We start from the raw sequence: 22,072 nt of genomic DNA, 5'->3' as shown, positions 1-22,072 counted from the left end.
CGGGTTAATTTCATATTGTTGTGTCGAATTGATGTCTTGTTAGAGACTGGGAGCTCTAATACCAAGTACGGAGAACTTCATAAGGTAGTTTATTGGGGTATAAACTTGTTAAAGTAATAAAAGGTAGATATTTTATATGTTAGAGTTACACCGTTAATCAAATTAGTAACATTACGGAACAATCTACCGTATATTTCTCCTGGAGCTACTACTTATTGCTTATGAAGTGAATGTTACACAAATAAGACACTTTTTAGCTAACACGTGAACAAATGATTTTGAATTTTTGATACAATAGGCAACCAAATCTTAATATTTCTTGCTAAGCAACATAAATATGTACGAAGTATAAGATTGTAACCATTCTAGCCATTCTTTTTGGGTTAAGCCAAATTAAGCCAAAGGTTCCTAACTAATTTGAGTACGTTATAGAAATTTGAAATTGGAAATTATTGATGAATTTTGAGTTAAACATAAATCATTATAGTACCTGATTACTTTTTAGCATCAACCCAATTGCGCTATATTCTCAGTAAACAATCAAAAATCAGTATGATTTATGCTTAACTCGTGGTTAAAATCATAATTCATTTAAAATCAACTCAGTTTCATTACTTTTACATTTTTTGGAGACGCTATTAATATTCTTCAAAATTGCATTAAAATAGCTTAGTTATAAATATAGACATAAATCAGAATCATATGCTATAATACTATCATACTCCGAATAATTTAACCAAATCGAGCTACATGCATAGAACTAAGATATCGATAGGACATTATCATCACATAATATACAAGTGATAACACCATATATAATTGCGAGCCCAAACCGATTTGTTTATGGGCTAAGTTTGTGAATTTAGTTTCTTTGCTAAGATTCTTACAAATAGGATTTAGTCCGTTGTTGGTGAAGTAGTTAATTATTCTCAAATCCGGTGTTCTCCCTGGAAGACATATAGCTGATAATATAATTCTTGCAATTGAACTTATTAAAGGTTATACTAGGAAGAATATTTCTCCTAGATGCATGATAAAAGTGGATGTTCGGAAAGCCTATGATTCCCTTAAATGGACCTTTCTTGAAACTGTTCTTAGTGAGGGAAGAAAGCCTATCAGTCATGTCACCATCTCAATGTTATGTTTAACAGCTAATAGGATATGCTTTAATAAGATATACCTTAGTCCTGTGAAATACACAGATATGACTTAGTTCCCATTGACAAAGAGGGTAGAATGAATTTCATCGTATAACTACTATAAATATCCTTACCATTCACTTAGGTATTTCTATTATTTCAATTTGAGATTATTAATGTTAATGATTATATATGTTTAAATAATTGAATTGGAATTACAGGGAAACATGAACGAGATCTTAAGAGGTTAAAAAAAAAATTATGGATTATGACAGGTGAAAAAACAGAAAGGTTGGTCCTCAAACTTTTGGTTTACTTTTACCTTTCACTCCAAGGACTTAATTTTAAAGCACTCTACTACTCTAGTTAAATTTGACCGAAAAAAGGACAATGAAATACTAAACGATGAAGAAACCAAAAGTTGGAGCTCAAATGTTAGCTTATAACATTTTCCTTAAACACCTAGGCTACGAAGTAAAAAGTTTCTTTAGGTAACAACATTTCAACCTTTGATCACCTTTCAGCAAACCTTTTACGTGAATTACCTTATTATTTTACCAATTAGGCTACGAGTACAAACTTAGGATTTCTTCCCTTAAAAGAAAAACTTGGACTTTCTAATTTAAAAGCCCTTATCCTCAATGGGTCTGGGCCTTGGTCAAAAAACAACATTTATTGATGATAAATGAAAGTTAGGTTACTACTTCCTCCGTCCCGGAATACTTGACCTGTTTTCCTTATCGGGCCTTCCCTTAATACTTGACCTGTTTCTAAAAATGGAAATATTCTAACAATATTATATTATTTCTCACTCCATCCCTATTAACCCACCTACCCCCTACTCCATACAAAAAATAATTAAAAACTCAACCCCTACTCCCCCCCAACCCCACCTCTTAACCCACCTCCCACTAACTACATTAAAATAATACCCCACTATCAACTACTACCTATTAAATTAAATAAGTCAATTCAAGTCCCTTAAACTCTGTGCCGGTCAAACCGGGTCGAGTATTCCGGGACGGAGGGAGTACTCATTACTAGTCGCTAGTCACTAGTCACTAGTCAATACTCAATAGTCACTAGTTCACTACTCACTATACCGTAAGTACTCCGTAGTAATCTACTACCACTAAATTTCAATTGGTACCGAGAGAGAAAATGCACATACTCAATCAATAGTCACGTTAATTATAACTAAACGTGTTAATATGATAATTAAATTCGAACGAAAGGATAACCTAAACCTATACATAAAATAGTTCATCCCAACAATCAATGATATCCTGGAACTTTGCGCTCCAAACTTCTTTAACGTTTGGTTTCTCAACTGTGACATCATCAACGACGGTCATGGCCATTAAAATTGGAGTAGTGCTGTATTGTTCATGATGTTGTTGATCCTTCCATTGTACACTATTTTAAGGTTGCACTAATACTGCTACTAGTTATGCAAAACTGCATTATAAATTTAGAATGTGTCGAGTACTACTCATATTACTTTTGCCGGAGTTTAGATATCACGTTACTAGTTCAATTTTTTTTTGACGGGAAAACTAGGCTATATTATCATTCAATAGAGACCTTGTCTATGAGAACAAGGGGTAAAGCATCTGGTGGACACTCTTCTATCCATACTTAGGCTATGCTATCTTCACCTTATTTTCACTTATTTCAGGTCTGATAAGATAAAATAAGGCCAATAAGATAAGTGCAAGGTCAATAAATTAAAATAAGATAAGATAAGTTCAGGGCCAATAAGATTAGATAAGTCAAATTCAGGTGAAAAGAATCTCTTCCAAAAACTTTAGCACGTTACTAGTTCAAATTTAACTACCAACTTTGTTCCGAGTATGGAACTGGGGGAGCCCTGCCTGGTGACGTTGCCCTGTCAGACAGAACGAACGTAAGCTAACCTCGGGGGTTTAACCGAGGAAACCCCCTCCGATGCCTAAGTCAGCAAATGAGATAATGCTCTAGAGAGAGAAAGTAGAGAGGGTTAAGAATTGTACTTGTATTGAACGTGTCCGCAAATGAATGGGGACGACAGTATTTATAGGCGTACTATTCAGTACTTTGGCCTATTCAGATGTTGCCGCGTGTACGCTAGTGACGTACTTGTTGTGTTTGTCCTTTTGCTTAACGACGTATCTATGTTGTCGTCTAGCAGGTCGTTGCCCCGCAGACCTAAGGGTCTGCGCGGTTCTTGAGGACTTGTGGTACTTTCAATAGGTACTTCCTGCGGTTGCTTTGCTTGATCGGTCTTATCAGATGTCCGATGGTCTGCTGTGACATGGATGATCTGATAGGTTACTTCTACTCCGTACAACTAGTCCCCAAGAGTAGGGCTGACTGCTTGGAGTTAGGCCTGCTCTTTCTGTGTTTTTGGCTGCGTCCTGTACAACTAGTCCCCAAGAGTAGGGTTGACTGCTTGGAGTTAGGCCTGCTTTTTCTGGCCATAACCTGCGCGATTGGCTGTATGTATCTTTGCCCCCTTTTTTTTTTTGTTTTTTTTTTTTGTTTTTTTTAAACCGTCGTGGTTTTACTGTAGTGAGCGTTTGAAAGGAAAATAAACCGTCACGGTTTATTACGCCCCACGTGTCCTTCATCCAGGTAAGTGACTCGAAGGGTCTTCCAATCTTGGCCGTTTATTTCTTTCTTTAAATATGGGCTTCAGTCATTTTCTTTTTCTCTCTCCTTTTTCTTACCTTCTTCATCTTCTTACTCTCTTCTAACTTCACTTCGCTTCGAACTCAATTTCACCATTTCCAGAGTGTTCTAACTCCAAGTTCCTTGCTTTCTTGTGTTTTCGTGTTATTTCGGTGATTGCGCGTCCATTGGTGGTGGTGCTTTCTCTTGGGATTATCGAGGTTTTCTGGGTTCGAACTTTTGCTCAAGGGTTTTAGTCCGCCATTGTCGAATTTTTGACTCCTTCTTCTCTCTTCCAGGTATTCCTTTTGCCTTCATTATGTCTTTTTTCTTTTGTTTTGCATGTCCATTTGAGTGTTTTGGCCTTTTTCATGGTTTTTTGTGGTATGTGTGTTTTTGGGTGTTTTGTGGTATTGAGTTCGCCATTCCTGAACTTCTGAAGCTTTCCTCTTCTTCCCTTTTCTCCTGCATTTTTATGTCGTTTTGCGTTCTTCTTCCTGTCGTTTTGTATTTTGTGGTACTTGTCTACTTTTTTGTTTTGACTTTCCTCCTTCTTGCCTTTGTTTATTCTTCTTCTTTTCTTTTTCTTTCTTTCAGTCAACATGTCTGATACCTCTGATAGTGCCAACCCTAGTAGCCCTGGGTATATGAGTGATTCCTCCGAGCCATACTCTCCTTCTTCCCCTTCCTCTGTTTCTTTATCCTCTGATGAAGAGGCTAGGACAATAGCAGAGAATTGGACTAAGTCTATGCATGATGTCATTTCTCGTTCAGAGCCTGCGGTGATATCTATCTCCAGTGGTTCTTCCTCTGGGGGTGGGTCCCCCGTTGCTGGCAGGGCTACGCCTGTTGTGTCAGGGCCTACTCCTGCCTGTCGTCAGCTTCTTAGAGAACTTCGCCATGAGCATTTGGTCAGGGCGGTTCGACTGAACCCTCCCCCTAACGCCCCTGTGGGATTAGATATCCAACCTTTGTCCGAAGTAGCCTGGTTGGACAGTTTTGATCCACTAGACGAGCCTTTCACTGGGGGTATTGATGGGTCATTGCATGTTTACCGCAGACGTTCTTCAATGGCAAGTGGCCCTAGCAGTGGTTCTGGCGACGCAGAGCATCATCTTGAGAATCCCATTCTCGAGGAGGTGGGGCTTCTCCGACCGTTTCTGTTGTATGTCGAGGAAGATCTGCCCGTTGGCTCGACTGAAAATTATTTAAGTCCTGAAGTTTCGTATGGTCCCTTAAATGCTGCGCCGGATGCGGACTGGCTCAAAGCAGCTCGTCAACATGATTATCCTGGTGTTGGAAGGGAGCTTTATGCTTTTCCCTGTGGATATGAGCTGGTTGTCCCCGCAGATGATGCTCGTATTACTGCTCCTCCCCCAGGTCATATTGGGTTATATTCATACCATCTGGACTTTGGGCTGCGCTTTCCCTTGGATCCAATCTTAGCCAAATTTCTGAAGGCTTTTAATGTCTGCCTGGCGCAGCTTCATCCGTTTGCTATACGGACTCTGGTCTGCTACTTGTGGGTGGTGCGTTTCAAAGGCTTCCCTGAGACTCTCTCCTTATGCAAACGACTACACTGTATTAGAAGCAGTGATAACAAGGAAGGGAACATTGGTTGGTTCACCACCTACACTGCTCGAGGCAAGATGACTTGTCTGGGTAATCCTACCGGGTAGAGGGATTGGAAGGGTCGATTCTTCTGGCTCCGAGTTCCCGCCGACTTTCCGCTGCCCCGCACTTTTGTCCCTCCTAATGGCAGAATGGAAGGTGTAGAGGTCCTTGCTGGTCATAATTTGGAGGATGCTGCCTACGAGTGGTTTGACTCCGTGGTCAAACGTGACGCCAATGGGAAGGACATTGGCCGTGCACCCAGAAATTGGCTACCCTAGTCAATGTATATTCTGCGGAATGATGTTCTTTCCGCTATGCACTTGTGCAATACCCATCCCCACGGTATACTTTTCTTTCCTTTTGACTTTTTCTGTCTTGTACTTAGTTTTTTTTTTTTTTTATACTATCATGACATTTTCCTGTTGCCGTGCTAGGTCGCCAACATCTTGATTTGAGTTCCTTGGGCTTGGCTGCTGATGGGACCCCACAGACCAACGAACCGGCAGAGGATCCTGCCAATGCCTATCGTACCATAGCTGACGTTGTTGGTGGTCGCAGGGCGAGTTCTCGGCGGACTGCCCGAGGAGGGAGTCTTGCTGCTAATCGTACTGCCAGGGGTGGGGGCTTTGTGGTTAGCCGTACTGGCAGAGGCGGAGGCTCTGCGGGAGTAGTTATCGGGGCAGGCACCTCGGCACCGCGCTCTACCCCTACCTCTCGAGCTACCTCTTCTACTCCTTCCTCTGCGCGGCGTGGTCATACCACTCGCGGAGGAGGTAGTGTGGCGGGTCAACGCCGGCCTCGCTCTGAGATGGAGAGTGTTTCTGCTGACACGACTAGAACAGCTGCAGACCAATTGCGGTCTGCTCAACCAGATCAGGTCGTGAATTCTTCTATCTCTGAGCAGGTGGAAATTGTGACTGCGGAGCGGGATGTTCCTTTTGTGCAACGCCCAGGTAAACGCGTTTGCACTGGGGAGAGCTCTCGTTCACAGGAGCAGGCTCAAGCTTCTGCTCCTGCTAATTAGAGCACTGCTTCTCTCCCTACCTCGTCTGCTGCTCTTGCTGCTTATTTGGAGGAGCAGTTGAAGTTGCCCGAATCCTCCATCCCTTCTTATGTAAACATCAGAAACCACGAGTTTTTGGAGAAGGAGATCATTGATGTTCGCCCTGAGGTGAACCCAGAGCTAGCTGCCCTCTTTCCTCCTGCATCGATTAGCGGCGACATTTTTGTTCCTAACTGGGATGTCAAAGCTAATGAATCCTTGTATGCTAGCTTCCCAGAGAAGGGTGGGACGTTGGCATATCGGATGTTGAAGGGAATGACGTTGCCAGCTGACCGTCCTCTGGAGCGTGTTTATACTCCTGGGGCTAACGCCTGCCAGAAGGTGTTAGAGGTATGAAGTTTGTACATCCTTATTGTTTTGTACTTAGTCGTTTTTTGCATGTTTTTACTTTATCACTTCTTGTGCTTTTCGTTTTTTTTTTTTTTAGGCTGGAGGTGCAGTGAAGGAGCTCTGCGACTTCTTTTTCTATTATCAGAGGAAGCATGACGAGCATCTTGCTCTCCTTGAAGAACGAGACAGGCAGATTCGGGATCTGACCTTAGAAAATGAGAGAGCGTCTTCTTCCCTTACCATTGCTAATGCCAACGTTCAGGCCATATCCGTGGAGAGGGATAATTTGGCTAGTGAGGTCGTTGCTCTGCGTCCAGCTGGGGAGAGCTTGGCCAAGGCTCAGGCGGAGATAGAGGCTGAGAGGAAACGCACTGAAGATTTGGCGGAGCAGCTAAGCCTTGTTGAGCAGAGGCATGCTGATGAGCTGGCAGGCCTTCGCCGTTCTATGCAGAAGGAGGTGGCTGCTGCTGTGCGGGAATTTTGTCGATCTGACGCTCAGTATGCTCTTCTGACGCAGAGGTATGACGGTGGGTGGAAGACAGCCTCTCTTATAATCAAGCACAAGTATCCGCAGTTTGACTGGAGCTTAATCGAGGAGGATTAGCTCGCTGGCCTGCACCTTACTATCCTTAGGGAACTGCGAGAGGCTGAAACTGCTGAGGGGCATGCCGCAGAACCTAGTGATGTGCCTGACTTCTGCGTTGAGAACATTCACCCAGGAGACTTGCCCTTCTCTGATGAGGATGATGCTGCGGGCAACAACGAATAATGGGTTTGGCGGCTATCCCCCTGTTCCTCTTGTGTTACTGGGCCTGTTATGTAATAGTTTGGTTTTGAACAATATTATTTTGCGTTTACCCTATTGGGTGGTGGCGTTTGTGTTACTTCGTTTTTGGAACAATTTGTAGTTAGTTTATTGCTGCCTTTCTTTTGAAATATTTTCGAGTTGGGCTGGTATTTTTACTGCCCAGAGCCATTTTGTAGGGCTGTACTTTATCTATTTTCATTGGTTTTTAATGAAGGTATAGCCGCCGGCATTTGATATGCATATTTTGCTAAGTACTTAGCCAATTTTTGATATCTTGTTTGCCTTTGAAAAGTTCTAGTTACGATCAGAGTCAAACTTTATAGCATGTCTTATGACTACCTCCCCTTTTGGACTGTCTTGGCTTTTGCCAAGGCAAACTTAGGGACTGCTCTGTGACATTTCAGTTGACCTTTTGGATTGCTTCTAAGTTTGAATTGTCGTGGCTTTGGTCGAGGCGAAACTTAGAAATCGTTCTGCGGTATTCTGGCTAGCCTTTTGAGCTGCCTTCAACCTTGAATTGCCTTGGCTTTGGCCAATGCAAAACTCGGAAATTGCTTTGCGATATTCTAACTAGCCTTTTGGGCTGCTTCCAATTTTGAATTGCCCTGGCTTTGGCCAAGGCAAAACTCGGAAATTGCTCTGCGATATTCTAGCTAGCCTTTTGGGCTGCTTCCAATTTTGAATTTCCTTGGCTTTGGCCAAGGCAAAACTCGGAAATTGCTCTGCGATATTCTAGCTTAGAAATTCATCATGACACTGTTCTTCAGCTAACTTGAGTGATCAAGTCAAGTTATCTGTTGAATGTGTGTATCATGGTGTATTTCTAAGTTACATTGTACTTTGCTTATCACCATATCTTTTCTTGGAACCGCCAACCTCATTTCATTATATGTATTCTGTAAAAAGGAGTACAAAAAGGGATAATTTTGGCTTATCTTGCCTTATCATTGTATAGATCATTTATACTAAACATAGCATTTTTTGAGCATGTTGGCGTTCCAACTGTTCTTTAGCTCTTTTCCATCCATTGTCATGAGATGATATGAGCCAGGGGCTATCTCCCTTGTGATCTGGTATGGTCCTTCCCAATTTGCAGTGAATTTCCCTTCTGCCTTGCCCTTTCCTGTGGCTGCTATTCGTCTGAGCACCAGGTCTCCCACATGCATAGGTCTGTGTTTGACTCTTTTGTTGTAATCTCTGCTCATTCTCTCTTTGTTTGCTGTGATTCTTAGTTCTGCTTGCAACCTTACCTCTGGCAGAAGGTCTAATGATTCCCTCATGAGTTGTTCATTGGTGCTTTCATCATAGTACTGCACTCTGAATCTAGGCAGGCCAACCTCTACCGGTAATACTGCTTCTGCTCCAAAGGCTAACTTGTAGGGACTTTCTCCTGTCGCCTCTTTCTCAGTTGTTCTATTGGACCACAAAATTTCTGGTATGAGGTCTGCCCATGCACCCTTAAAATCCTCGATTTTCTTTCGCAGAGCTCCAAGGATCTGCTTGTTTGCCGCCTCGGCCTGTCCATTGCTCTGTGGATGGCATACTGACGCGTAGGCAAACTTGATTCTTAGCTCTGCGTAATAATCCTTTACGGGTGTGCAATCAAACTGTGTCCCATGATCAAAGACCAAACTTTCTGGGATGCCAAATCTTGTGACGATGTTTCTCCAGATGAAGTCTTTCATTCGCTTGGCTGTTATGCTCTTTGTGGGCTCTGCTTCTATCCATTTGGTGAAATAATCCACTGCCACGATCAAGTATTTTCTTCCTCAACTCGCGGCTGTAAACGGACCCAGGATGTCCATTCCCCACTGAGCGAATGGTATGGGATTGATGATTGGTTGTAGATCATTTGAGGGCTGATTGATTATTGGAGCGAACTTTTGGCATTTGTCGCACTTCTTCACATATGACTGCGAGTCACTCACCATGGTTGGCCAATAGTACCCTGCTCTGAGAGCTTTTAAGGCTAGTGTTCTACCTTCAATGTGATTACCACATATTCCCTCATGAATTTCTTCAATGATCCTCTGTGACTCCTCTGTTGAGACGCATCTCAGCAGGGGTAGGGAGAAGGATTTCTTGTACAATCTTCCCTGGTAGATTACAAACCAGTGTTCGTTTCGTTTTATCTTCTTCTATTCTGGCTCTGCTGTAGGGAGACCCCTGCCCAGCTTGTATGATACTATACTATCGTACCACTAAGGCTCTGTGTTGATGGCATTTACCACAGGCCTTCTATCGATACTCTTTTCTTCCTGTACTTCCACCATCACTGTTCTTTCAAGGTCTTGCAGCGAAGAGCTTGCTAATTTTGAGAGAGCGTCTGCTTGGCTATTCTCTGCTCTGGGGACCAACTGAATCTCGAAGCTCTCCAACTGGGCTACCGCTTCTTTCATCAGTGCCAGATACCTCTGCATGGACGGTTCTCGAGCTTCATACTCGCCTCTATACTGACTGGCCACTAACTGGGAATCTGTTTTTAACACGATTTTCTTAGCATCCGCTGCCTTGCACATTTGAATGCCTGCGATCGCTGCTTCGTACTCTGCTTCATTATTTGAGGCTTTGAACTTGAACTTTATGGCATATTCAAAAACATTGCCTTCTGGTGAAGTCATTATAATGCCTGCTCCTGACCCTGTAACTGCGGCTGAGCCATCTACATATATCTGTCAGGTCCCCAGAGGCTCCTCTTCCTCTTCATAGGATGCCTCAGCTATGAAGTCTGCTAGTGCCTGTGCCTTTATGGCCGTTCTTGGCCTGTATTCAATGTCGTACTCTGAGAGTTCTACCGCCCATTTCAATAGTCTGCCTGAGGTATGCAGCCTTTGCAACGATTTCTCTAGAGGCTGATTGGTTAGTACTTGTACCTTGTGAGCGTCAAAGTATGGTTTCAGCTTCCTGGCAGCTATCATAATCGCGAAGGCCATTTTTTCGATCAGGGGGTACCTTTGCTCTGCGGGGTTGAGAATGTGACTGATGAAATATACTGGTTGTTGGACCTTGTCCTTTTCCACTATTAAGGCTGCTGCTACAGTCTTTTTGGAGGCAGAGATGTATAATTGCAAAACATCTCCTACTTCTGGTCTGGCTATGGTTGGGAGGCTCTTCAGATGATTCTTTACCTCCGCGAATGCCTTTTCCTGCTCTTCTTCCCACTTAAACGTTTTGTTGCCTTTCAGTACTTGGAAAAAAGGGAGGGATCTGTCTGCAGACTTACTGATAAAACGAGTGAGTGCTGCCATCTTTCCAGTTAATCTCTGTATATCTCGTATGTTCTTTGGCTCTGGCAAGTTGAGTATGGCCTCTACTTTTTCTGGGTTGGCATCTATTCCCCTTTCACTGGCCAGGAATCCCAAGAATTTTCCTGACTTAACACCGAACACACATTTCTTTGGGTTTAATTTCATACCGTACTGTCTCAACGTAGCAAATGTTTCTCGCAAATCTGCGATGTGGTCGGCCTCTTTTTTGCTCTTGACTATGGAATCATCCACGTATACTTCCACATTTCGGCCCTTTTGCCGTGCAAATGTCTTATCTACAAGCTTCTGGTAAGTTGCACCCGCATTTTTTAGGCCGAATGGCATAGCCTTGTAGTTATAAACTCCAGCGTCTGTGATGAAAGCAGTCTTCTTACGATCTGATTCGAATAAACTGATCTGATGGTAGCCGGAAAATGCATCCATGAAACTCAAGAGAGCGTGTCCACTGGTAGAATCAACCAGCTGATCTATCCTGGGCAATGGGTAACAATCCTTCGGACAGGCCTTGTTTAGGTCTGTGAAGTCTACACACATCCTCCATTGGCCATTTGCTTTTTTTACCATCACAACGTTAGCCAGCCATTCTGGGTAATCGCATTCTTCTATAAACTTGGCTGCTAGCAATTTGTTGATTTCTTCTTGGATGGCTACATTCTTCTCTGCCGAAAAAGTTCTCTTCTTTTGTTTCACTGGCCTAACTTCTCTACTGACATTCAGTCTATAGACCATGATACTGGGGTCAATCCCTGGCATTTCGTCCGCTGAGAAAGCAAATATGTCTGCGTGCTCTCTCAGCAGACCAATAATGTTCACTCTGAGGGATAAATCTACGTCTGTGCCAATTCGAACCGTCCTGTCTGTCACCCCTTCCTCTAATTCTATCTCCTCAGTTTCGTCAGTTGACGTGGGTTCCAACAGACCTTCTTCCCGATGCTCGAAGTTTTCCATGCTTAGCAACTTGTCTTTTTTACGCTCTGCTCTCTTTCTTTTTCGAGATTGGGGAAGTTCTTCTTCTGCCAGTGGTGGGGGTCTGGGTGGTTGTTTTAGCGCTGTGTGGTAGCACTTCTTAGCCTGCTCCTGACTGCCTTTGACCTTGGCTGAGCGGCCATCATTTGTCGTATACATCATGGTGAGGTGATAAGTAAAGACTACAGCCCCTGCGTCATGAATGAATGGTCTGCCAAGAATGACGTTGTAGGCTGCAGGGACTTTCACAATCATGAAGTCTACCATGATGTCCTTGATATCCTTCCCTTGGCCAATCTGCACTGGCAAACTGACTATCCCCTCTGGTATCACTGTGGCTCCTGTGAATCCGATTACTGGGTAATTGACTGGCTTTACGTATTTCTCATCAATTTGCAACTCTTGGAAAGCAGGCCAGAACAAGATGTTTGCAGAGCTACCTCCGTCTATCAGAATACGGTGGATTTTTCTGTTTGTTACGTTCAGGGCTAGTACCATAGGGTCGTCATGGGGGTATATTATGCCTTTACAGTCCTCCTCTGTGAAAGTGCACTGCGGGATTTTTGGAGGGGCAGGCCACCTGCCAGAATTATGGTAATTAACCTGGTGTTTGAATTCGCTCACACTGGCCTTGGCACCGCTAACAGTGGTTCCTGCGTAAACTAGCCCTCCTGTTATGACCAAAATGTCGCCCATCCTCTTTTGGTCTGCTGGGTAGCTTTGCTTGGGTTCCACCTTCTTATTGTCAGACCTATTATCATTATCTCTATTCTTATAGGTCCTGCTATACGAGCTTTTTGCTTTGAACTGAGTCAAGTATCCCCTCCGGATCAGATCTTCGATATTATCCTTTAAATGAGTGCATTCTTCTGTGAGGTGGCCATGATCTCTGTGAAAGTCACAGTACTTTTTTGGGTCCCTGTATTTGTACATTTTGGGAGGTCTCTGCCACTTCTCGTCTTCTTTGCTGATGGCAAAAATTTGAGTTCTGGATGCCACTAAGAGGGTATATTCATTGAACTTCCCCCTCTTTTCAGTTTTGAATTCGTTACCTCTGCCTCTGCCTGGTCCCTGCCAGTCTTTTCTGGGTTGTGGGTTTTCTCTTCTGTCTGGGTATTCTTTTTTGTATGGCTCTTTCTTGCTCTGACTACCGTAATTGTTCTCACTTGCCACATATCGACGTGAGGTTGCTCTGCCAATTTCTTCACTCTTTATAAATTCATTTGCCTTTCCTAGTACCTCTGCCAGGGTTGTGAATGATTTTCTGCCCAGATAACTCTTGAATTCTCCATCCCGCAGACCAGTCATCATGGCCAGGACTGCTACCTCCTGCTGCAACTTGGGTATATTCGACGCCTCCATATTGAATCTGGATATGTATTCCCTCAGAGACTCCTGAGGCCCCTGGATGACTGACATCAGCTCCCCTGTCATCCTTTCTCTGGCAATGTTTGCCACATATTGGGTGCGAAACAAGATAGCTAGCTGCCGGAAAGAGGTTATGGTGCCTTTGGGTATTTTACCAAACCAGCTCTGTGCCATCCCTTCTAGAGTGGAAGGAAAGACCTTACACCACATAGAGTCTGTGTTGGTATATAGCATCATGTTTCCCCCAAAGGCAGAGAGGTGATTTGTTGGGTCTGTCTTTCCGGAGTATTTGCAGGTGAGCATTTTTATCTTTTCCATTCTTTCAGAGAGTATTTCATCGCAGAAGGGAGAATTATCAGGCTTAACTACTGCTCGGATGGGATTGGGCGTACCTGACACGGAGTGGTGTCTATGACTGGGTGCTTGTTCAGTCCTTGCTCGGGGTTGAGCTCTGCTTGGTGTGATACTCTCTGCTTCATACTCTTGATTGTCAGCCCCTTCCATGTCCTGCTGCAGATTCCTCCTCCAAACATTCGGACTATGTTGGAGTCTGAGACGTTTTCTCCTCTGCTCAACCTCAACCTCTGGGGTTGTTCTCATAACCTGGGCTTGTGGGGTTGTTTGAGTAAGGAAGGTCAGGACTTCTATTGTTGTGCGCATCTGGTCAGGTGGGAACTGTGCCCCCAGCCGTGCTAGCGAGGCACTGGTCGGAATTGGGATACCCTGGGCCTGGCTAGGGGTTGCCATAGCTCTGGGTTGTGGTGTTTCTCTTGGCGGACCAAGATTTTGAGGCATGCCAAACAAGGGTATGTTTGTGGTTTTCTGGTTGTTTTTTGAGGTGGGTGGTTCTATCTGTTGGATTACCGGTTCGCTTGACTCGGTCATTATGTGGGAGGGTAGGTTTTTGAAGAGCGAGGTCTGGGACGTCCCCCTCCTTCTAGCGCCACTTGTTCCGAGTATGGAACTGGGGGAGCCCTGCCTGTTGACGTTGCCCTGTCAGACAGAACAAACGTAAGCTAACCTCGGGGGTTTAACCGAGGAAACCCCCTCCGATGCATAAGTCAGCAAATGAGATAATGCTCTAGAGAGAGAAAGTAGAGAGGGTTAAGAATTGTACTTGTATTGAACGTGTCCGCAAATGAATGGGGACGGCAGTATTTATAGGCGTACTATTCAGTACTTTGGCCTATTCAGATGTTGCCGCGTGTACGCTAGTGATGTACTTGTTGTTTGTCCTTTTGCTTAACGACGTATCTATGTTGTCGTCTAGCAGGTCGTTGCCCCGCAGACCTAAGGGTCTGCGCGGTTCTTGAGGACTTGTGGTACTTTCAATAGGTACTTCCTGCGGTTGCTTTGCTTGATCGGTCTTATCAGATGTCCGATGGTCTGCTGTGACATGGATGATCTGCTAGGTTACTTCTACTCCGTACAAACTTAATCAACAATTTTAAATAGAAGCACAACCGGGGATTGCAACAATTAAAAGCATGTTCTTAATATAATATTTATAACAACTTAATAAGAGTAACATTTACTGCCATCACCATCATGGCATCATCCCTTCCAAACAAAACATTGTCTACCATCAGTCCATCACCGTACCCTTAACCCCGAGAATATTTCTACTCATACAAAGATTATATAAATAAGTGCATTAAATTACCATTTACCACTAAGAAATGAACAACACTTGAACATTGGATTACTAATAAGTAATAAGACGTACGGGGTAATCACATTCCATAACCACCTACCTGTTCATCCCAACAATCAATAACATCCTCAATTTCCATTTTAAGATCGAGAGGGGTTTCATAATCTTTAATTTGTTTCCCCAGATAAGTGAATTTGAAGGCAGTATAAGTCAAACCCAATTCAAGGCAGTAATTAAGCATAACCTTTCCCAATGGAGCGTTACGCTTAACATTGAATGTTACATCTTTGGTGTTCTGCTTCTGTACGGTAATCTTCACTGTTTTCACGTCAACAGTATCGCTCCCTTCTGTTGTTCCTCGTGCGCTACCGTCTCCGGTGACCATCGAACGTGGGGTAGGGCTTCGTGATCTTGCTTTTGATGATCCTTCCATTCCTGTAACTTTTTTGAAAATTAAAATTTGAAATTTCCTTTTAAAACCCTAGTAAAACAGAATCTAGTGAGATATGGAGAGTCTGCTTGTTCTTGTACCATTTATAGGCTAAGATAAACCGCTAGGATGGGCTGGCTACCTGGCTGTGATAATTGTCCTTGGGTTTAGGAAAATTTCAAACCAAAAGTCAAGTTAACCATTATTGTCAAAACAGTGCAAATACCAAACTACGGATTACGGAATACTCCCTCCGTCACTTAATACTCGCACCGCTTTTCTTTTTAGGCCGTCCCTTAATACTTGCACCGCTTCTATAAATGAAATTTTATACCAATATCATATTATTTCTCACACTTACTTACTAACCCCACCTACACCCTATTCACTACAAAAAAATCATTTAAAAATTCACACCACCACTCACCACTTCCTACATCTTACACATGTCCCACTAACTATATTAAAAAATACCCCAATATCAACTAACATCCATTAAATTAATAAGTCAATTCAAATGTCTTAAACTCCGCACCGGTCAAACCGGTGCGAGTATTAAGGGGCGGAGGGAGTAATAAATTACGTGTATAGCTGTTCGACACTCGCATTTTCTAAAAACTTTTTTAAAAAATGATATTTTAAAAATTTACATTAAAATTAATCCATCAATATATTGCACAAATTTTTATACATTGTTAAAAAAATTATGGTAAAAAATAAATGTATGAATAGTGCAAATGTCTAACATGTTGCAAATTCTTAGGGAGTACACAAGTAGTGATATCAATAGAATGTGAGTTTTTTTTTTTTTTTTGAACGCAAGATGTGTTATACCGGGCTAAAACCCTCCCTCAAAAAGTTCTTAGTGTGATTGAACTCCAATATTTTAGGTGGAAAGTGAATTCATTTCCACTATATCGATACATTTCTTGGTGTCAAATGTGAGTTATTAGATGCAGTGAAAATCAATTATAAGTCTGTAACCATTATTTTGGAGTGTGTAATTATCAATATCTTTAAATAATTAAAAAAAAAATTAATGTCTTTAGTTTATTTTTTTGGTGTTAGCACCCGGTTTACCCTTAGGCTAATTCAGATTCGGGGCGAGTTCTGGGTGGTTAGGTTCCAGTCCCCTCCCAATTGTTATTTCGGGGGATCGAACACGGGTTCTCCCTATCAAGTTCAGCCTCAATCACCACTGAACTAACAAGCAATTGGTTATTAATGTGCCTATCTTCTCTAGGGATCTATGGAGTGAAAATACAAGGGGAAGATAGAACCACACAGGCAAACCATTCTGAATGTGATGTCCAATTAATATTCTTTTATGTCTTAAAATAGTGTCAAGTCATTTCAAGATCGTACCTCTCCCTTTTCTTTTTCTTTTTTTGGAAAATGGAGCAATGTATTAACGTTAAAATTAAGTCATGTCACGTATTCGAGCTTTATTATTTTCACATTGTTTCAGGTCTACTATAATAAGATAAAATAAAGATTAATAAGTTCATATTAGATATAATAAGATAAGATAAGATAAAAGTCAATAAATGTAAAAGACACATTTTTATAACTTCGAATAAGGGTCAATAAGGGCTAATAAAATAAGATAAGATAACATAAGAAAATAAAAGGGGTAATAAGATAAGATAAGTTCAATGCCAACAGCCGAACCCACAAAGATGTCACTTTCAACTTGCGACAGTTCTTCGGGGTCAAACCTTCAATCTTAGGGCAATTTTCAATTGAACCCAGACAACTTTGAAGCTTTTCACAGAAAGAATTAGGCATACTCAATTGTAGTCCCCTAGCTTTGTGGTACCATATCTTGTCTATACCTAAGAGGGACTTCTCGACTGAGAATTCATACCCGAACTAGGAGATCCAGCTTGCCTTGAAGTAGCCTTGTGGCATAGATAGCGAGTCATACAGAGAGAGGGCGTTTGGTTCAGTTTCACTTTGAACAATGTCTACTGTGTCCAGTTTCATAATACTCGTTATTTCCATCTTATATTCACTTTGTTTCTAAATATTTACAACAATTTGACTTTTGCGTTATTCATACACGAACTTTGACCATGTGTTTTTTATTAATCATAAACCTTTCTTAAAGCAAGAACTCTCACAATTGGAACAGTAAAATTACGCCATAGCCCTAAATCCTTCTTGAAAAAAAAAATCTCCTAGGAATAGTGGCTTTACTAATTTACCCTTATATACTTCGATTACAATTTAACCCCTCTTTCTTTGCCAATTTTGTGTAGCTTATAATTTTCATACGGAGTAGTTTTTAAAAGTTTGTCATATTTTTATAAGAAAGGGTAACATTTACGCTTTGTACTTGATTATTTTTTTGTATACAAGTTAAATTTTATACTACCACATCCCTTTCATTCTTTACGTAATTCGTATTGGGTGTTCTATTTTAATCATTATGCTTGAAATATTTCTTTTACATTGTAACATTTTTTATAGTTTTTAAACTAGGTTTTGTCATCTTTTTAAAAGAAAGGGTAATATTTTATGCTTTTTACTTGATTATTTTTCGTATACAAGTTCAGTTTTATACTTCCTCTGTCCCTTCTCATTATTTACATATTCCGTTTTGACTGTTCCATTTTAATCATTACGTTTGGAATATTCTTTTATATCATAACATAAATTCCCCAATATTACGTCAAATCGTGTCAGTTATTATTTTAATTTATCAAAGTCATTAGGCATCTCTCACATTTATCTTCCGGGGTATTAAATCTCTCTTATTTTCCCAATGTTAGATTTTGGATAAATGAGAAAATATTTTTATTAAACGTAATTTGCATTATTTAAGTAAATAAAAAAAATCTTTATCATTATTCATTATTTGTTAAATTGCGTGCATAATACCAAATATAAAGAATAAAAATCAACGGAGGGAATAACTTTTAAACCAGTTGTTCTTGTTTCCATTGTGTTTTAATTTGAAAATTAAGATTTATCATTTTTTAGTGGACATCCGAGCGCAATAGCGCGCGACTTTGAACCTAGTATATTTTGCACGCATTTTAACGTATGCTAAAGTATCTTTTCTTTTTAAAAAAAATGCAAATTATTCCATCATTAATCTTGTTTTCATCTTTCTAAAATTTGACATTTATTGTCTTTTTTTTTGAAGAAAGACATTTATTGTCTTTTTGGATAAGTGAAAAAAACTTTTAATTTTTATTAAAAAAATAAACACAAATAAAACATCACTCCACTGACCATATAATCCAAAAACCAATAAGATTTATTTTATTTAAGTTCTGAACCAATTATGGAAAAACACTTGAAGAAATGAAAAATTGTGAACATAATTAGTGTATAGAAAGTTTTACCAAGTAAAAGTAATACTTTGTCACACAAAAAAACATAATAAGAAGGGTATAGTTGTCGATTTATATCAGTTTATAAAAGGAAAGATTTCCAATATAAAGAATATTTTGGGACACCTAAAACGATATACGTAAAGAACATTTTGAGACGGAATAACTGGCACATTACGGGGTATTCTATTTTCTTGAAAATTAAATTTTGAATGATTTTTGGATTATTTACATTTAATAATCCAACTTTTGAGCGAGTTTCTACCATTAATCTTTCCTTTTGATTATTATCTATTAATCTAATCTTTATACCCTTTAACTTATATTGCTCCAAAAAATTGGGAACCTGCTGAACAAGTCAACCACAGAGTAAGGTTTATTTTGACCTTTGTTTTGTTTTTTTCCTGATTTTCCTCCTAAACCAAAAAAAATAAAAAAAATAAAAAAAAAATCATTAATTTCTTCAACCTTTTTCAGCATGCCCCTTCATCCACTCTCATTATCTCTCAACAACATTACTGCAATCAACATCCCCAACCTAAATTTGTACTAACAAAGTGAAGCGTGAATTTATTTGTCCTAGTTTTGTTCTTCTTCTTATTATTAGGCGCAACTAGTAGTAGCAACAACATGTAAACAACTTCTCTCTCGCAATTTCACGCTCAAAATTCCCGACTGATTAGTCTAAAATCGCCATTTTAATACTCTTCATCGTTTCGTTGCTGTTGTTTAATTTGTTCTTCATTTTGTGATTCTGATTTTTATGGGTTTTGTTGGTGCTTTGGGTTTTTAAATGTTATATTTTGAATTTGGATGATATTCTAACCTACACTTAAACAATTTTATGTTTCAGTTATTATTTTAATTTTATTTTTTTGTTGTTTTTTGGATGATATCTCTCCATGCCATTACTGCAATCAACATCCTCATTAATTTGAGTGTACTCTGTGATTTTGAGAAGCTCCAGACTAAGCAGAGCATTGCCGCTTATCAGATGCCATTAACCTTGATTTAAAAATAAAATAAAAATAAAGCTTAGCCTTTAATGTCGATTCCTGATGATTTAGGGGAGAAGAAGAGGAGGGATAAATGGAAAGGGGAAGAATAAGAAGAAAATAAGGGGGAAGTGGGGTTATTAAATTGCCCACGTGTTACTTTTTATAACGGCCATAAGCTACGTCATCAATATGACAGGTTTTACCTATTTCGTAAAATATAGGTGCAAAATTTAAAAGGGTATAAAGGTTAGACTAGTAGACAATAATAATAAAAATTGGACTAATGTTGAAAAATCGCTCAAAAATAGCTTATGTGCCACGTGGCACTCGCACTAATCTCATTTCAATGTTCATGTCATACACAATTATTTAAAAATGATAAACATGTGTGGTACAAGTCTTGAACCCGTGACCTTTAATTGTAAACCAAACAATTAACCACTACTCCAAATCAAATTATATGTCATTTTTTCATAACAAAATATAATAAATGACAATTTAATAATACAGAGTATTGAATATTTTAAATTTTTATACGTGTATCAACCCGGGGCATCGCCCGGACCCAAATACTAGTTAGATTATTAAATGTAAATAATCCATGATTTTAACCCTATTAGAAATTTAGAATAATGATGCTAGACTACTTATTACTCACTTTTTTTAACTTTGTGGGAACTCATTGACTCATCAGCCATCACTCACTCACACATTCCTTGTTCTTGACTTCTAAATTAATTGGAATTTAATACCAGGTACACATATTTTACGGAGTATCATTGACTTTGTTTTTGATGGAAACGGCACTGGTCTCTGGTTTTCATTACTCCGTACTACGGAGTACTAATGTACCTCTAAGAACATTGATTTTTGACTCATCAGTCATCACCCATTCACACATTTCTAACATTTTTAAACTTTTGACCATAATGCTATGGAGTAGTACCCATGAGTAGACAAAATTGGCCAGACAAAGTTTGGGAAATCCCCAAAAAGTAATCCATTTTGTTTTACAAATACACCTAAACAACCTCACTACCAACGAAAATCAAATTTTGTTAACGAATTTTTTTTGAAAAAATGGTAATTAACATATGGTTTAAACTTTAAAGAACAAAATATAGATAACAAAATTCATAAGAAAAAACAACAAAAATGATACGAAAATAATGTTAATCAAATTAAATTAGATTAGACAAGTTACTAGTACAAGCCACGGACCACGGTAAACAACAATTAGAGAAATTACCGTTAAGGACACGAAAACCATACTACGCCTTAACTAAATTGGCGTTAATTAGAGAAACAACGCTTAATTAGAGACCAAGGACACAGTAATTACCTAGAAAATACGGAGTAACTAGTAAAACCGTACATCCGTACAATACTTAATTAGAGATTAATCAACCACCAATCTGATCAGCCCAGCAATCGATGACATCTTGATCTTCCATATTGAGAAGATGAGGAGTATCAAAATCATTGAGTTGTTTACCAAGATAAGTGAACTTAAACGCCTTATAATCACAATTCAATTGCTGACAATAATCAAACATTACCCTTCCTAATGTCAAATCCCTCTTCACTTGGTAAGACACGTCATGTCTCATGTGTATGCTCCTTCATCACTGTAATATTCACCAACTTCTCAACTTCAACTGAATTCTTGTCTTTTCCATTTGGGCTCATAACTTCCTTCGTCTTCGTCTTCGTCTTCGTCTTCTTCGTTGTTGTTGTTGTTTGGTTTTTTGCAGTTGACGAACCTTCCATTCTTCCGACTAAGATTTTGCAAATTTCAGCAGCTTACCGTCGCCGACGATGGAGATCTGAAACAAAAATTAAAAGACAAAACAACAAAGAGGGGGCTGTGTGGAACTGTTGATATGACTTTAACCTATTCGGATCATAGGGTTTCTAAACCTCAAGTGACTTGTGTCCACATGGACATAAGTGATCCAAATACAATCATCTTGAGTACCAACACATAATATGTCAGTACCAAAATGTAAAATTGCTTAGAAATACCCCCAATATAAGTCATATGTTATTATTGGTATTCACATAATTTGTATTGTACTAACATATTCTGTATTGGTACTCCAAATTCTGTATTGGTACTCACTTGTGTCCAATATGGACACAAGTCACTTGTGACAAAGACTTCCTCATTTGGAGTATGGGTTTTTGAATTAATTTGGGGATTCACCAAAGGGAAAATTAAATTGATCAGGAATCTTTTTTTCACAAGCTTCCAAAATTTTTAAATTTGTGTAGAGAAGCATACTCCCTCCGTCCCGGAATACTTGACCTGTTTTCCTTATCGGGCCGTCCCTTAATACTTGACATGTTTCTAAAAATGGAAATATTCTAACAATATTATATTATTTCTCACTTCACCCCTATTAACCCACCTACCCTCTACTCCATACAAAAAATAATTAAA

The 22,072-nt window shown here is 40.0% G+C and overlaps 1 protein-coding gene across 1 annotated transcript; it reads left to right on the top strand.

Annotated features, from left to right (window-relative positions):
* The first annotated feature begins 655 nt into the window (after positions 1-655).
* LOC130468055 (uncharacterized) lies at positions 656-8,812 on the top strand. Its single transcript, XM_056837547.1, has 2 exons — positions 656-3,616; positions 3,691-8,812. The coding sequence occupies exon 2, from the start codon at positions 4,391-4,393 to the stop codon at positions 5,465-5,467; it is 1,077 nt and encodes a 358-aa protein (XP_056693525.1). The 5' UTR covers positions 656-3,616; positions 3,691-4,390; the 3' UTR covers positions 5,468-8,812.
* The last annotated feature ends 13,260 nt before the right edge of the window (positions 8,813-22,072 follow it).

This window comes from Spinacia oleracea, chromosome 2 (genome assembly GCF_020520425.1).
Source record: "Spinacia oleracea cultivar Varoflay chromosome 2, BTI_SOV_V1, whole genome shotgun sequence".
Classification (NCBI taxonomy): Eukaryota; Viridiplantae; Streptophyta; class Magnoliopsida; order Caryophyllales; family Amaranthaceae; genus Spinacia; species Spinacia oleracea.
Note: the sequence above shows the minus strand (reverse complement) of the source record. Positions and strands in the feature narration are given on the sequence as shown.